Source organism: Neodiprion pinetum, chromosome 1, assembly GCF_021155775.2.
Source record: "Neodiprion pinetum isolate iyNeoPine1 chromosome 1, iyNeoPine1.2, whole genome shotgun sequence".
NCBI lineage: Eukaryota > Metazoa > Arthropoda > Insecta > Hymenoptera > Diprionidae > Neodiprion > Neodiprion pinetum.
In genome coordinates, this window is record NC_060232.1 from 1,005,343 (window position 1) to 1,021,365 (window position 16,023).

The window sequence follows — 16,023 nt, forward strand, 5'->3', positions numbered from 1 at the left end:
GAGTTGAAATAAATGTTTTCTCTCAACAAATGAAATTTATTTCATTCATTCATATATATATATGTCTCTCTCCTGTTTACATCGTCTTCCACAGCACCATCGTGAAGATTAATATTAGTGGAAGGATGAAGGGTCCGCATGAAAGGATAAATCTCTTCGACTATGTCTTGTGGCCTAATAATGGAAGGAACGGCAAACATAATGTTAATAACTGATAAAGTTCAATGTGATTCCAATATATTTTTTATTGATCATGATTGAGAAATTGTACATATTTATTTTAAAAAATTTCGGTTCAAATTAGAGAAAAAAATTATAAGTAGGTACTAAATCGTTGAAACTATTGTGACACCTATGAAACATAGTTTCCTCAGTTAAAAATTATGTACAATTTTCCACATAAAGAAAGTGTAAAACTACAAATTCTTAATAATATTTACAATTAGGTTATGGACTTTTCCATCGTGTTTAGCAGCATTTACTCGACTCATAACCGCCACAGCTCGCAATTCTTTATCACGACGTTTTTTCGTCGAAAACCGACCCTTGAATCTCACTCGAAATGACATTTTCACACTCTTTTGTTAACAAGATTTCGTAAAACACTGATACACGCTGGAAGCTACAAATATATAGGAGAATTGCGCTGTGCCACGATTACGCTACACGCGCTCTATGCGTGTGGGGACCTATCCATGCATGAGGTGTGATTGTGTAGGACACACAGAGTGTACAAGCTCTGTCAAAAGTTCTTAACCGACGGCATCATGTAAGACTTGGGTTTTACTGTACGCTGCGGTCGAAACTTTTGGCTGATACGTGTACCTCCAGAACTACCTTAATTGAAGCAAGAACGGAATTTGGTACTTTCAAAATGAGTAAGGTAAAATTAGACACCTCAGACTAAACTTTTCTGCTTAACACGACCCGTCTTATAAATGTTAACTCTCAACATTCGTTTAGCCTAAATAAAACAAATTGTTCATTTCATTCTCAGGCGATAACCTCCTACTTTCAAGTGATTTCTTCAAAAAAAGGCACCGACAGCTCCTCTGTATCAAATAATAATAAGAAGAAGAGACATCAGGTCTCGGATGAAGACAGGGAAAAATCTGTATCTCCGGCTAAACGCCATAAGGTTACACTTTCAGAAACTTGTAAAATTTATTTCAATCTCTCTATCCCAGGGCGATCAAGATATTGACTGCAACTCGAATGCATGTTCATTTCGTGTCCTCCTTTGTTACAGCCTACAAAACGAACTAGCAAGCATCATGTCTTGTCAGATTCGGAAAGTGAAGTGACAGAAGTAAAAGAAAAACCACGGAAGGGAAAATCTTCTGACAGGGAAAAATCCCGGGGTGAAAAAGGTGCCGCGGGCTCAAAAACTTCCCGAATATCGCCAAAGGTTTGTTCTTCATGAACGAAGCTTGATTGGATCTTCAAGCTCGTATTTTTGACATTTTTTTTTTACGGAAGCAGTACTCAGTTATTTTGGTCTATTTGCAGCCTGTGAAACGAAACAAAAAACGACATGTCTTATCAGATTCAGAAGACGAAGTGGTAGAAGTGAAAGAAATATCTAAAAAGGCAGAGTATGGCGAAAAGGAAAAACTTCCACTGAAAAAGATCGCCACAGCAGCTGATGTGTTTGGTAATAAGCCAGTCAAGAGAATCGAAGCACCAAAACCTTCTAAAAAACTGATGGAGGAGGTAAATTCTCCCTGTATACGGTCATTTCGCATTTGTACTGTAGCTGAGAAACTGATTTGCAATTAATTCAATTTGTTAAAATTTACCCAATAGGATGATGATTTCTTTTTCGATGATAAACTGGAGGCTGTGCTGGATCAGTTAGCAACGGCTGAAACTGAGCTGGATCGCAAAGCCGAAACCAGTAGCAAAAAAAATGAAAATGATAATCGCAAGAAACAGTCTAACGGGAATGCGTCCATTACAATAGGGTCTAGCAAGGAAGGAAGAAAGACTAGCAAGGTTACGAGGTCTAGTGAAAAAACTATGGATGATACAGTAACTGGTATCAATGAGGATGGCCAAGTTCCAAAAAAAACTATGCGTAATCTTGTGAAGCAAGAATTAGATGACGACCACAAAGAAAAGGGCAGTGACAAGAGTCCTGAATTTGAGACCAGCAAGTTCATCGAAGTACCTCACAGTAATAAAAAAACAACAAAGGATGCAACATATCAAAAAGGAATATCAAAAATTGAAATAGACAAAACAACCGGACAGAAACGGAAGCGCAGCATTGAGGACGATGACCCTGATCCCTACGAAGCACTGATTCAAAAGAAGAAGCACAATTCTGCTTTATATCAGCAGTATCTACAAAGAGGCGGTGCTAGACATCCAGGCTCTAAAGAAATACCAACGGTTTGTTGATTATTAACTAGCTTGTAGTGAGTTTCGACCACCCCAAAAGTATTCTTTATTTTAGGGGGCAAACAATTGCTTAGCTGGTCTGAGTTTCCTGATAACAGGAGTTTTGGATTCATTGGAAAGAGATGAGGTGGATGATTTGATAAAAAAATATGGAGGACGTCTGTTACATCAAGTTTCAAAAAAGACAGATTATGTAATACTGGGCGATGAACCAGGACCAGCAAAATTGGAAAAGGTAACAAAATTGTGATTTTGCTTGTACCTTGTATATTTCAATTAATTTATTATGAGTAACTGGGCAATTTAATGTAGGCTAAAAAACTTGGAGTTAAAATGATATCCGAGGATGAACTATTGGAACTAATTCGAACGCGGCCTGCGGGTCAGGGAACTTCATTAACGGATGACAAACATCACGCTGGCAAAGAAAAGAAGCTGCCTAGCAAAATGAAGAGAAAAACGCCCGAGCCTGAAACACTGACATCTTCAAAACTTCTGTCTTCAGAGACTGGAAACTCATCAAAACTTAATTCAGAAATCTCTGACATCGATCCAAAATCACTGATATCTGGATATTCGGGTACTACAAAGTCGTCAGAAGTTTTGCAGTCGAGCAACGTACCTACAATGGTAAGAAGAATTTGTTATTTCTGTATGCTTCATTATAAATTGTCATGATAAGTAACAAAATGATTGTTAGCCAAAATCTACGATTCAAAAAATAAAGCTGTAGAATTTATAATGAAATTTGTTCAGGTTCGTGTACCTTGTGAAACTGACTCTCAAGTTTGGGTCGAGAAGTACAAGCCAAAAAATATGAAGCAAATTATCGGTCAGCAAGGGGATAAAAGCAATGCCCACAAGCTTTACAATTGGCTAAAAAATTGGCAAAAGAATCACAGTGGAGATGTCAAGATGACGCGACCTAGTGAGCATAAAAAATACAACATACTCTTTACCTTTGATTAATTCTTCATACTAATACTTAATCTCATCTAGGTCCCTGGGCACAACATGATGGATCATTTTTCAAAGCTGCTCTCTTATCTGGCCCACCAGGAGTTGGAAAGACTACGACGGTACAAATTGTTTGCAATGCTCTAAACCTGGATGCTATAGAATTCAATGCTTCTGATACTCGGAGCAAAAGACTCTTGAAAGAAGAAGTCTCCGAGTTGCTAAATAACAAATCCATGAAGAGCTATTTTGCTGGTAAATCTTGTGTTGTTTGGAGACCAAGTCATAATTATTTTCATAATTTTTTGCTATGAAATTAGTATCCAATACACAAACTTATTCATATGAATCCATAGATGGTAACAATAAGAAACCAGATTTGGATCACGTTTTGGTGATGGATGAAGTTGATGGAATGGCTGGTAACGAAGACCGAGGTGGTCTGCAAGAACTGATTGCACTGATTAAAACTACAAGTGTACCTGTCATTTGTATTTGTAATGATAGAAACCATCCTAAAATGAGAACTCTGTCAAATTACACGTTTGACCTCAAATTTCAGAAGCCTGGAATGAACCAAATTAGGGTGAGTACATAATTCATACATCTAAACGTACTATAAAGACTCTGATTCTAATTAATTCTTTTACCACGCCTACAGTCTGCAATGTTGTCGATATGCTTCAAAGAGAAAATTGAAATCTCCAAGGATGACCTTAGCCAGTTAATCGAATCCACCAATTGTGATGTTCGGCAAGTTTTGAATCACTTATCGCTCTTGGCAAATAATTCGTCAATCGACGAAGTGTCTAAAACAAGGAAATGCAACAAGGATTTACGTTTGGGTCCCTGGGATGTTGTTCAAAAAGTTTTTACTTTTGAGGCACACAAAACTATGTCGATACACGACAAGAGCAATCTCTTTTTCCATGATTATAATATCGCGCCTCTTTTCGTCCAGGAGAATTACCTGGGTGTAACACCAAACTGTCCCAAGTAAGTTCTGAAGTTATTGGCAACAAATCGGTCATTTACGATCAACCAAAGATACTCAACAACCATAAGTATTGGTTGAATGATTGTGTAAATTTTCAAAAAGAATATGTATTATCGTTTGTTACAGAGACCAGCTATTAGAAACCGTAGCAAATGCGGCAGAAAGTTTGGTGCTAGGAGATTTGGTTGAAAATTCAATTCGTCGCAATGGGACCTGGACATTATTGCCAATGCAAGCTTGTTACTCTTCCGTAATTCCCGGCACATTGATGGCCGGTAACATATCGAGGCAAATCATGTTTCCTTCTTGGCTTGGTCAGAATTCTAAAAGAGGAAAATTTGACAGGTCTGTAGTGTACTTTGAATTGCCAAACTTGAATATCAGCACAGATAATTCATCAATGGCTTTCCTTCAAACTCTATTACAGATTACTTCAAGAAATCACAATGCACACGCGACTGGCAACATCGTCGAGCAAAGATGCGATAAATTTAGATTATCTGAAGCATTTGAGAGACGCGGTAGTCAAACCTTTAGTTGACAATGGTGCAGAAGGTACTGCCACGGCACTGAACGTGATGAACTACTATCACTTACTCAGGTTTGTTCATTTCCCGGTGGACTGTCAGAAAAAAAGGCGAAAATTTCAAATAACTTTCTCTAAATTATCTGTTTTGTATTTTTAACATAGGGAAGACTTGGACTCACTAACAGAGGTCTCGTTGTGGCCGGGACAGCATGACCCTATGCAGGCACTGGAAAGTAAGGTATGTAGATGTAAAAAATGATTCTCACGAAATTCGTATGGGGTGATTTTACTTTGTACACAGGTCAAAGCAGCTTTCACGAGAGCGTTCAATAAGAGTGCCATTATGAGACCATACGCTTTCACCAAAGGCACTGAAAAAAAGAAGCGAGCTCAATCTGTGTACAGCGAAGATGCTTTGGAATTAGAAGAAGAAGAAGAGGCGTCAGAGGAAGACGAGGATACTCCTGCCGTAAACATGAAGACTAAGGTAATAATTTACTTCGTTACTCAAGCGTAGACAAAACTCTTGAGTTACATATATTGCGTGGGAGTAACTCTGATTCACATTTTCGATTAACTTTTCAACTAAAATTTGTAACTTTACAGACGAAGAAAACACCTGCCGCTGCCGATAAAAAAGCGGCTGGGACTTCGGGAGTAAAGAAAAAGAGTAGCAACCCACGCGCGGGAAAGTCAAAGGCGAATAAATAGAGTGTAGCATCTTGGCTTTTACTCCAAATACTCTGACAGCTAACGCGTTGATCGCATCTTGTACATCATAGGTAACGCGTTTGTCTTCTCATTTTGCTTAATGAAAGTTCCAATAATCAAGGCTTCAGTTAATCGTTGAATACATTTATTATTTATGATTCTTCCGACGCGAGTAGAAAATATTATTTTGCCCGTATTAAGGACTCTGCCATTTCACCAGACTTGATTATGTATAAATAACTACTTGTAATACGAGAAAAAATAAAATCAGCATGTTTCATTAAAGATATTGCTGTCTGCATACAATGATCTTTTACTAACTTAGGCTGTGCTTGGCGAATCGACGAGTTGGAGCTGTGACCTGGTTTGCACGCAACCTGGAATCACAACATAAAATGCGAAATTGTAATTCTCCGCAAATCGCCAACCATTCCTCAGATAAATTTTTCAAACTTACGCTTCGAGGTAGAAGTCCAACCGACGTGCGCCCCGGTTTCCTTATTCTTTACCTTCAGCCACTCGTACAATGGATTGAAATACTCTAGTAGGCCAGCAGCGTCCATTTCCCTTTGTCCTGTGATCACCTCCATCGCGTCTGGCCAAGGCTTTGAAGAGCCCAACTTCAGCATGGACCTGGAACAAGTCAATGAATTTAATTGAATTGCGGTTGCTCGGGTACTTTACTTTCTTCATCTCTTAGATTTCGTCTGAATATTCTTCCTCTTACCCAAGAAGGTTACCAGCTTCCTTGCTCTGGTAAATGTCGCACTGGTGCAAAGGCTTGTGGGCAATGTCTGCGGGATCGTATTGTCCTGCAACTTGGCACAGACTCTTGTGAAACTGGAATTGTATCACCGTACTAACGAAGTAACGGATATATTCGACGCTAGCTATGACATGGTACTTTGAAGCCACATCGAAGTCTTCCTCCGACCTGTCCACCGGCGGCTCCACACCTTGAAGCTCGTGTACCAGCTTCCACCTGAAATTTTTGCGTGACGAACGATCGAAACGAAAAATTTGAACAGACGAACGGCTACAGCATCAACAAGGAAAATTATACCCACCAGTCAGAGTTGTATTTATCAGGTGTAATACTGCCTCTAAAGACGTTCCAGCGCCATTTATCCACGGCATAGCCGAACGGAAGAAACGCAACTTTTTGAAGAGCAATTATGTAAAGATAATTCAGCATTGCCTCTGGATCTTCCTGAGTGTCCTGGTCGAGGAGATTTATTTTTTTCAAGTGCTGAAGTGTCGATACGCTCAGGGCCATCACGTCGCCGATCGCCTCGTGGAAACCTGCGTGTTTTACGAGCTTAAACTACAGGACGGAACATATTTTATCAAGGAAAGAGAAGGATAAAATCTCACCAGGATTTGCACCTTCCCTGAACGGGAAGGGTTGGTCTTTGTACTGCATGTAATACTGTATGTGGCCCATCTCGTGATGCGCGGTTGAAAGGTCCTCGCTGTTGACCCTGGTGCACTGCTTGATCCTGAAGTCCTTGCCATCGTAAAAGTCCCAGGCACTAGCATGGCAGACCAACTCGCGACCGTCGTTCGGCTTCTCCAATATCGAGTTGGTCCAAAACGATTCAGAAACGGCGGAAAGGTTCAGGGATGTGAAGAAGCTGTCGGCCAGATGAAAAATCCGGTTCGCGTCATACCCTACGTGGTTTATCAGAGGTATAAATTTTATATTACCTTAAAAAAAGGTAACAATACTGTATAAAATGTGTCGCAGGGCACCTTGCTTGACCATATTTTCGGTCGCGTCGGGGAGTTTTTTTCCCGGATACGGTGTTGAGAAATCAGCGATATGCTCCCAAGTCTGTGCCCACATATTACCGAGAAGATGAGCGGGCAGTGGTCCATCCCTCGATACTATCTGGTCTCCGTATTTTTCGCGCAGTTGGTTCCTCACGTACGCGTGGAGTTCCAAGTACAACGGCCTCATTTGCTGCCATAGATTTTCTATAATGAAAATGTTATATTTCAAAATTGAAATTGATTAATTTGTTTCGATGTGTCATGACGTGCATGTTAGGGTGGTTCATTTTTTAACTTTTTGTTGAAGGTGCCACTCTAAATGGCACTCGAATGGCCGAGTGGCACCTTAAATGAAAAAGTTTAATAAGAAACATGTGTTAATCTCAAAATTTACCCTTACTGACCAATCTGACCGGCGAAATTATCTGTCTCATAATCGTCTAACCAGCTCGCCGCGTTGTCTGTGTAATTGTTAAGTCGAGCCGCTCTGTTGATCAGGTCAACATATTTGGGGTACAGTGGTTTAACCTTTTCCCCGGTCGCCTTTCGCCATTCGATCCAGACATGTTTTAATTCCTCTGGGTCTCTGCTGGACATCAAGAGCTCAGTTAAATGAGGTTCCAGGGCGAGATCGCACTTGTCCGCTTCCTTGTACTCGCAGATTCTTGCCGTACTGTACTCTTGTTGCATATTTGCCACGGTGTTCTCGTAGTCCTCATAGTCCTGTATAGAAATTTGCAAATATAGAGATTTTGCAAAAATCAGTCACATCCCAGATAACATTGACGGAACCTCATGACTTGCAATGTTTAGATCAACAAAGATTGTGTGCAAATCACTGTTACATTATTGATAACAATCTGATTCTCGTAAACGGAACTCAAATAAACAGCAAGTAAACTACAATATATGATATACAAATTAACTTGGATTATTGTGCAGAATAAATACACAATTTAGCAGCATGTTAAGCGAAAAACGTGAGATACACTACTCAAATTGCATAGCTTGCTGCATAATTGCTGCCAATTTGCGCTTCGGTACTGGCGATCATTTTGTGATTGCCAGACTAACTACATATTATATCGAAGTAAAATTCGTTAATATTTGCACACAACTGGTAATGGCTTGCTTGAAAATTGCATGCAATTTGTAAATATTTTCACGCCTGGGATGATTTAGAATCATATTGAACAACCGTTTTATATTCGCAATATGAGAAAATTAAAATAGTAGCAATACAAGGCCTATTCTGTATACAGATTCCTGTACCGACATTTTACCGACACTCCCAATTTCGGTACAGGAATCTCTATCCAAACCCAGCCTTGTATTATACTACTTATAATTAGAATCAATTGAAATGTTACTGTCTGAAATAATTTTACGACACAGGCATTCTACAAATATGTTGTCTTTTGTATTACGCAATTCGCGAATGTATTATAACTTCAAGGGTAATCGTGGGATTATGTGACCTTCTTCTCTAGAACGCCGACGCCGAGCCGTGCGTGTTTCGAAAACTGTCTCCTGATTTCGTCGTCCCCAATCCTTTGCCATGGGAATGCCTGAATCTCGGCCCATTTCGCTTTCCCGGCAGCCGCAGCCTCGGACAGCATGTGAATTTTCGCCACAAGGTTTGCCGCGGTCAAATTCGAGTCGTAGGCCCATTGCGCCAGGGCCCCACGGTTGTACCATACCGAGGTCTCGTTGTTCAATCGCTCGAGAAACTCCTTGGCACGTTGCAGCTCAAGGCCTGTCAACGGCCCCGTCTCCGTTGTCGCTGCGACCTCGCTCTGCACCTCTACTGCAGGTTCTTCGGCGAGCGCTAATTGACTCCCGACAGCCATCAGAAAGCATCTAAAAATGAAAAAAACAAAATGAGAAAATCGTGAATATATTTAAAAAAATGTATTCCCTTTTTTCTTTAAGCTGGCATCACCTGACGCATTCCTCCGGCTCTTCGGAGATTTTTATCTCATTTACATGCTGCAGCTTTGGTAAACAAGTTTTGCAAAGGCGCACAGGTCGAGAGAGAAATGTAGCAATGGAATTCGCTGAATGCCATTAACCCCAGACAGCACAAAACTTGAAGTCGTCAAAAAAAAGCGTCTAAAGGATGTCTTATACGCCATTTTCTGGCGCCCAAAAGATGTCCTTGGGACCTCATAGAGGTCAGAAAATGGCGCGTAAGACACCCCTAGACGTCTTTTTGTGCTGTCTGGGAAATTATTGTTAATTCGTGTTAGTTTTTTTACCTAATTATCGCCAAGCAGCGAACGTAATAACGCATATCACGCAGCTTACTCCATACGAAATTCGTTGAAACATTTGGACATCTATCGTGCATGTTCACCGAAATCAACACATGCTTGGTATAATCTATAAGATAATATCGGAGGCTTGCCTCGTCTAGTATTACAGCTTTCGCCGGCGGTAAAGCGGTTAGTTGTTTTCGTCATCAAATTTTTATCTTGTTTTGTTGTGTCGTGTTTCCTCACGCCCGTACATTTTCGTTCTCACCCTTTTATACGTACGCCTTTTGCGACGAGACCAGCACAAACACACACGTAAACGTCGTGACGCGCGTAGCGGACCGTGGACCGACCTCGCGGGAGATGATGCGTGACATATCTTACGACTAATCAGTACTGCACGGAAAAAAATTTAATACAGATTTTACATCTGTGTCGTGAGTATACGAACAGCACTTTTTTCGCGTCAGATCTACATCAATTGCGGTTGATCTACCTAAGCATACCGCAACACTTACGATCGGTTTTGTAAATTTTTCCGCAATTGCCGCTGTAGATTTAAGTGAAAAAAGTGCCCTCCGTACTATATTCACCACAGGATATGTGAAAACAAAAATATTTTTATTTCCGTGTGTACTTTCGGGTATACGTTCTGCACGCGTGTAACGCAGCACATGTGAGCTACATGATACTACGATGCGTAGATTTCATTTCTAGCCTATCACCGATTACTCGTGCAATTGTTTCTACGACGAATCTCTGTACGTTATATCCGTGCATACTTACGCACCTGCAATGATCAGGCGTGTAGTTAGGTAATTGATTACGAGGCTGCGGCGAGCTCCACAGCCTCGCTGGACTTTACTGACATCGCTCACTCGGTATACGCGTGTAAACGTTGCAGTTTCATCCGCAATCTTGCTGGATTAAGCTCTCTGTTTTGATTGTCAAAAATTCTGTAATACTATAATCAAATGATTTACAGATTTCTTTGATCCTCAAACTCCTTTGGTGAAAACTTCTACCGTTATACGAATTTTTACAGAAATTGGAACATTTCGTATTCTTCTTCTATATAGTTCTTCGTACGGAATTGTTAATTTTCTTTAAAAATTGTAACAGCTTGTACATTTGCTACTGACAGAAATACTAGTTTTTATAATAAACTAGGCATAATCACAATTTTGTATGAAAACAACTTTTTGCACAATATTGTACGAAATTTTCCCATTTCCCTAAAAATTTGTAGAAAATAGTTGAAATAATCTTCACCACGGTCGTGTATAGGAATTATTCTTATCTTCCAGAATTTTTCATACTTCACAGAACGAGTTTGCCTTTCATTTCTTTCAATTCATTCGAATAATTCGCCGGCGGGTAAAACTTTAATCGGATTCCATCCGGTGCTAACTAAACAACGGAGATAAATTTTTTGCAGATTTTAAAGTCCTGTTATAGCAAACCGGCCAGACAAGTCAGAAATGACAACGGTAACTCCTGATACACGCAAGCGTTGAACACCAATATAAGGTCTGAATACGTCGCGTTCTACTAATCATCTAAAACGAATTAGTCGATTTCAAATGTTTCATTACACTCCTTTAATTTTCTGACATGAAGTTGAACTCGATGACCAATTCGTTTATCTTAATTTCAACTTTCCCCAGGATATACACAGTAATTTTTGAATTTCGAATTGGAAACAGTACAGCAAATTTCACATGCGGGTGATTGGCTTTTCCGGTGAGATCGGTGACCTCATTTGAACCCACAAATAAACGGCCAATTAATGAAACCGAGACAACGTGTTACGCGAGGCTCACAGCGTACGTATGATATAGAGTAATTACTCTAGGGCGTATACTCACAATCGCAGCATCATCCCGCACTCTTCAACGTCGATCGCGCTCTCCTCGTCAAGATTCTTCTCCGGCCCGGTGAGCGCAGTTTAGTTGTCAAGTCCGCAACAGTCGGCCGTTCGACTGGTCAGCCTACGACAGGAGGCCGGGGTAAACAACTCTGAGAGTTTGTCTTCGTAGCCCCGGCCTTTGACCGCTCGGCCCCACTACTTTTCTCCTTATGGCTGGAGTAGACTGAACTGGAACCGAGCACTGGCAGTGCCTTCCAACCACCGTTCCTTATCGGAAACATCGTATGCCTGGGCGAAAATCACGCCCACAGAATTTAACGAGGTGAAATTAATACGAAAAAAAAAAACTCACCCCATATTTCTTTCTATGCATGCACGCATAGAGTGTAGACTCTTCATCTTGTTCCGTTTGTTACCCGGGTTACCGTCATTTCGGTTACTTCGCTGCTCTCCCAACGGAATGTGGATCCGAATATCTTGTTCATGGTCTGAAATAGGTCGTACAGTGTTAATTACATTCTGATTTCCTCTTCAGTCATGCACAGTAAATTTTATTCATACTGGTTCCCGCCAGTCTGTACTCGCGGCAAAAGTAGTTCACAACATCGACGCCAGGAGCGCGCCACTTTATGGATCAATTATTTATAATGATTAAAATAATTTTTCAGCTTTTGTACCGCTGAGGCAACTGTTTTGAAACACGTTTTAGCTTTTCAAGTTAAATGTCGGATGAAATTATAAATAGACGGTAATATGTGTCACGCAAAGTATGATGAATAAAATGGTTCGTATGTTCGGCTTATTTGTCTCGGAGAAATTGATCTACAAGTACATATTTTTACACTCCGCTGCGCAACGGCCGCTCTATTCGTGAGGAAATCATTTTCTGATCATTGGAATTCGAAAACGAAACCTTGGAGAAATTTGGCGGTATGAAAATATAAATTACAGCAAGATTTTACAAAGTTTTGTCAATAATGAACACGATTCGACGGCAGAAATCTTATCCACTGGTCTCGGCAGCTGAACACAAATGTTGACATGAATGAATAGCACTGAACTTATCACTCGATGAGAATAATTGTGTATCATAATTATAATTTTGCGAGAAACGCTGTGACGGTGTTCTCAGAGGCCGCCAGACACCCCGATTTTCGTTCCGTCCGGAACAGAAAAATAGGAAATTAAATGAACCAATATGGATTGAGAGAAAAACCAAAATAACCGTCAGCCGAATGGTGAAAAAAAATTTCTGCCGCCTATTAGAAACTGGCTCGCTAAGCTCCAGCGTATCTTAGGCTGATTTTATAGATCGAAATTGTGTATACAAGGAAATTCGCCGAATATTATCGCTTAATTTTGAAAGTCTTTGATAAAAATTGTCTCCCACACATTCACACAAGGTAGATTCTGTTATTTTCCAAAATTTTATCTGTAAAAATCTTACAAAATACTCGAATGACCTTCGAAAAGGTTCGAATTTCGAAATAATTGACCAACTTGACGAGTATAGCGGTACAGCGATAATTTCAAACGATAATTTCGAAAAGTACTTCTTCAACGAAGGTACGTAATCGGCAGCACCGCGGTGCGGATCTCACTGCGATGATTGACTGAAAAATAGATAAGAGAGCCTGGACGAATCTGCACAAGCGGACCAAATTAGGGCGTAACCGAGTTTTTCCGCGTGTAGGTAGGTTCGGGGGCGGGGGTTTTGAGCGAAAGCGTTTGTTTGGAATTTCCAAACGGGCACCGCGCCCCGCGACGCCTGGCGTCGGGACGCGCGGCACCCTCGGCGTCTATTCAGGGCTGTCCAACGGCTCGCGGCAGCCCGCGGATAGCAATATTTTCGGGCTTTTCCGAGCTTTCGGAGGCCGCGGGCGTGGGCCATTGCGTGGGCAGCGGCGTTGGCCAACCCTGGAGCATCTCCGTGCCCATGTTGGGTAGCGTCGGCTAGGGAACGGACGTTATATCTGGCGTCGCGACGCTTCCAGACCTCAGCCGCTCCGCAGCCGCCCGCCGATTCACTACCCACCCCGACGGTTAGTACCTACCCGCGATTTTATACGCAGTTTTATCAAGTTCCGACCTGTCGTCGATTCCACTATTTCCTAGTAAATTTCAAAACTTTTGAAAAGCATATTCTGGACTTCAAGTATCTTGATATTTTGATTTTGCGACTATTCTACCATCATCGATAAATTGTTGCGAACTAATTCAGAGTCTGATATCGTTTTATCAATTCAGTCACGATCTGTTATTGCTGCAGTGGATTAAAGTTTTTACGTCCGCACGTATAAGTATATATACACCGCGAGGATGCTGTATGCAGTAATTGTGGCATGATCTGGTGACGCACGAATTTACGCACGTGTCAAATTGTTGTGATATTGTTATATTGAGTATCCGAAGAACAACGTGACGACGAAACTGACGATTTTCATCACGCTCACAATTATATTGAATCTTTGATTAGTCCGTCGGTTTATCTTCTTCTTTTTCTTCTTACGTTGATTTTTTTCCTGCCTTTTAGTGGTTTGAACGTGTCGTTTCATTCCGGAAATTAAAGGTGTTACCATACCGCGAGATTGTTACTGCACGTACAAGTAATGCGGTGAAACTATTACTATCCATCGACCGTTAGAGTCGCTTCTATCGAGTTCACAATTTTTTCGAGACAAATTCGAGACCAAACAATTCGTTAAAGAAAGAGATCGGTTCTCAATGAAGAAACAAATAGTTAATGTATCGTGTCACCACTCTCTATAATACTGACAGTCAGCATCCAAGTGGCATATATAAATCTGGCTTCTTTGATGCTCGATCCTCGATACAGAAGTCTTTGCAAAATTTTGTTGCCTCAATCGCCATAAGCGTAGAGGGAACCGTGTCCCGGAAACTTGAATCGAAAGTTCCCTGAATAATTTGTGCTGTCATTTTTTTTTTTTACAGAGACAAATAAACAAGATCCAAGATGTGTGACGACGAAGTAGCAGCTCTGGTCGTAGACAATGGCTCCGGTATGTGCAAGGCCGGTTTCGCCGGAGACGACGCGCCCCGTGCCGTCTTCCCCTCGATCGTCGGTCGCCCCCGTCACCAGGGAGTCATGGTCGGTATGGGACAGAAGGACAGCTACGTCGGTGACGAGGCGCAGAGCAAGAGAGGTATCCTCACCCTGAAGTACCCGATCGAACACGGCATCATCACCAACTGGGACGACATGGAGAAGATCTGGCACCACACCTTCTACAACGAGCTGCGCGTCGCCCCCGAGGAGCACCCCGTCCTCCTGACCGAGGCTCCCCTGAACCCCAAGGCCAACCGCGAGAAGATGACGCAGATCATGTTCGAGACCTTCAACAGCCCCGCGATGTACGTCGCGATCCAGGCCGTCCTCTCCCTCTACGCCTCCGGTCGTACCACCGGTATCGTCCTCGACTCCGGCGACGGTGTCTCCCACACGGTCCCCATCTACGAAGGTTACGCCCTGCCCCACGCCATCCTGCGTCTCGACCTCGCCGGTCGCGACCTTACCGACTACCTCATGAAGATCCTCACCGAGCGCGGATACTCCTTCACGACGACCGCCGAGCGCGAAATCGTCCGCGACATCAAGGAGAAGCTCTGCTACGTCGCCCTCGACTTCGAGCAGGAAATGGCCACCGCCGCCGCCAGCACCTCCCTCGAGAAGAGCTACGAGCTCCCCGATGGCCAGGTCATCACCATCGGCAACGAGAGGTTCCGCACGCCCGAGGCCCTCTTCCAGCCCTCGTTCCTGGGTATGGAATCCTGCGGCATCCACGAGACCGTCTACAACTCCATCATGAAGTGCGACGTCGACATCCGTAAGGACCTATACGCCAACAACGTCCTCTCCGGAGGTACCACCATGTACCCCGGTATCGCCGACCGTATGCAGAAGGAGATCACCGCCCTCGCCCCGTCGACGATCAAGATCAAGATCATCGCTCCCCCGGAAAGGAAGTACTCCGTATGGATCGGTGGATCCATCCTCGCCTCCCTCTCCACCTTCCAGCAGATGTGGATCTCCAAGCAGGAGTACGACGAGTCCGGCCCTGGAATCGTCCACCGCAAGTGCTTCTAAGCGGTTTAACCCCGTACCAAAAAATTCGACAAATTTTAACCGTCACGACCCTTGCGGGAACAGCTACCACTCTCGTATTCCCGCGCTACAAGAAAATGCTGCTACAACACGTCAAGATCATCAATATCATCAACGTCATCATTCATCGAATCATTATCATTGGCGTCGTCCGTGGATGACGTCACAGTTCATATATAATTTCATCTCGTCTCGAAACGCTCCCAAAGAAGCCGAAAATTTCTTTGACACGGAAAGAGCTAAAAAAGCGGACGGCGGCGGTGGCTCTCCGTACAGCGCGTCACCCGAGGCCGGTTAGGCTTATCTCATTACCAACAGCAGGAAATCACATCTCCTCTCCCTCCCCGTTATTTTCTACGAAAATTAAACTGCAAATGCTGGAAGGAAACGAAGACAAGAGGAGAA

The 16,023-nt window shown here is 42.4% G+C and overlaps 3 protein-coding genes across 3 annotated transcripts; 2 read left to right on the forward strand and 1 right to left on the reverse strand.

Moving 5' to 3' along the window:
* Positions 1 to 237: 237 nt before the first annotated feature.
* Gnf1 (germ line transcription factor 1) lies at positions 238 to 5,882 on the forward strand. The gene is made up of 16 exons (XM_046623292.2): positions 238 to 883; positions 998 to 1,138; positions 1,250 to 1,408; positions 1,510 to 1,713; positions 1,807 to 2,394; positions 2,459 to 2,638; positions 2,716 to 3,033; positions 3,160 to 3,331; positions 3,403 to 3,615; positions 3,717 to 3,946; positions 4,022 to 4,356; positions 4,484 to 4,702; positions 4,785 to 4,958; positions 5,049 to 5,124; positions 5,188 to 5,373; positions 5,493 to 5,882. The coding sequence occupies exons 1-16, from the start codon at positions 875 to 877 to the stop codon at positions 5,595 to 5,597; spliced, it is 3,309 nt and encodes a 1,102-aa protein (XP_046479248.1). The 5' UTR covers positions 238 to 874; the 3' UTR covers positions 5,598 to 5,882.
* On the reverse strand, positions 5,726 to 13,068 carry LOC124217537 (angiotensin-converting enzyme-like). Its single transcript, XM_046623325.2, has 11 exons — positions 12,943 to 13,068; positions 11,848 to 11,983; positions 11,494 to 11,783; positions 8,849 to 9,230; positions 7,775 to 8,093; positions 7,350 to 7,574; positions 6,972 to 7,268; positions 6,665 to 6,899; positions 6,325 to 6,579; positions 6,055 to 6,230; positions 5,726 to 5,974 (listed from the first exon to the last, which is right to left on the reverse strand). Exons 3-11 carry the CDS (start codon positions 11,505 to 11,507, stop codon positions 5,919 to 5,921), a joined length of 1,959 nt encoding a protein of 652 aa, XP_046479281.1. The 5' UTR covers positions 11,508 to 11,783; positions 11,848 to 11,983; positions 12,943 to 13,068; the 3' UTR covers positions 5,726 to 5,918.
* A 310-nt stretch (positions 13,069 to 13,378) lies between these two features.
* On the forward strand, positions 13,379 to 15,745 carry LOC124217666 (actin-5, muscle-specific). The gene is made up of 2 exons (XM_046623590.2): positions 13,379 to 13,537; positions 14,448 to 15,745. Exon 2 carries the CDS (start codon positions 14,470 to 14,472, stop codon positions 15,598 to 15,600), a length of 1,131 nt encoding a protein of 376 aa, XP_046479546.1. The 5' UTR covers positions 13,379 to 13,537; positions 14,448 to 14,469; the 3' UTR covers positions 15,601 to 15,745.
* The last annotated feature ends 278 nt before the right edge of the window (positions 15,746 to 16,023 follow it).

Coding starts and splice junctions, on each gene's coding strand:
- Gnf1 (XM_046623292.2), top strand. Junction 4,703..4,784: donor AAAAGAGGAAAATTTGACAG/GTCTGTAGTGTA, acceptor ACTCTATTACAG/ATTACTTCAAGAAATCACAA. Junction 5,374..5,492: donor CCGTAAACATGAAGACTAAG/GTAATAATTTAC, acceptor GTAACTTTACAG/ACGAAGAAAACACCTGCCGC.
- LOC124217537 (XM_046623325.2), bottom strand. Junction 7,575..7,774: donor TAATTTCGCCGGTCAGATTG/GTCAGTAAGGGT, acceptor TTTTCATTATAG/AAAATCTATGGCAGCAAATG. Junction 6,580..6,664: donor GATAAATACAACTCTGACTG/GTGGGTATAATT, acceptor CAAAAATTTCAG/GTGGAAGCTGGTACACGAGC.
- LOC124217666 (XM_046623590.2), top strand. CDS start 14,470: ATGTGTGACGACGAAGTAGCAGCTCTGGTCGTAGACAATGGCTCCGGT.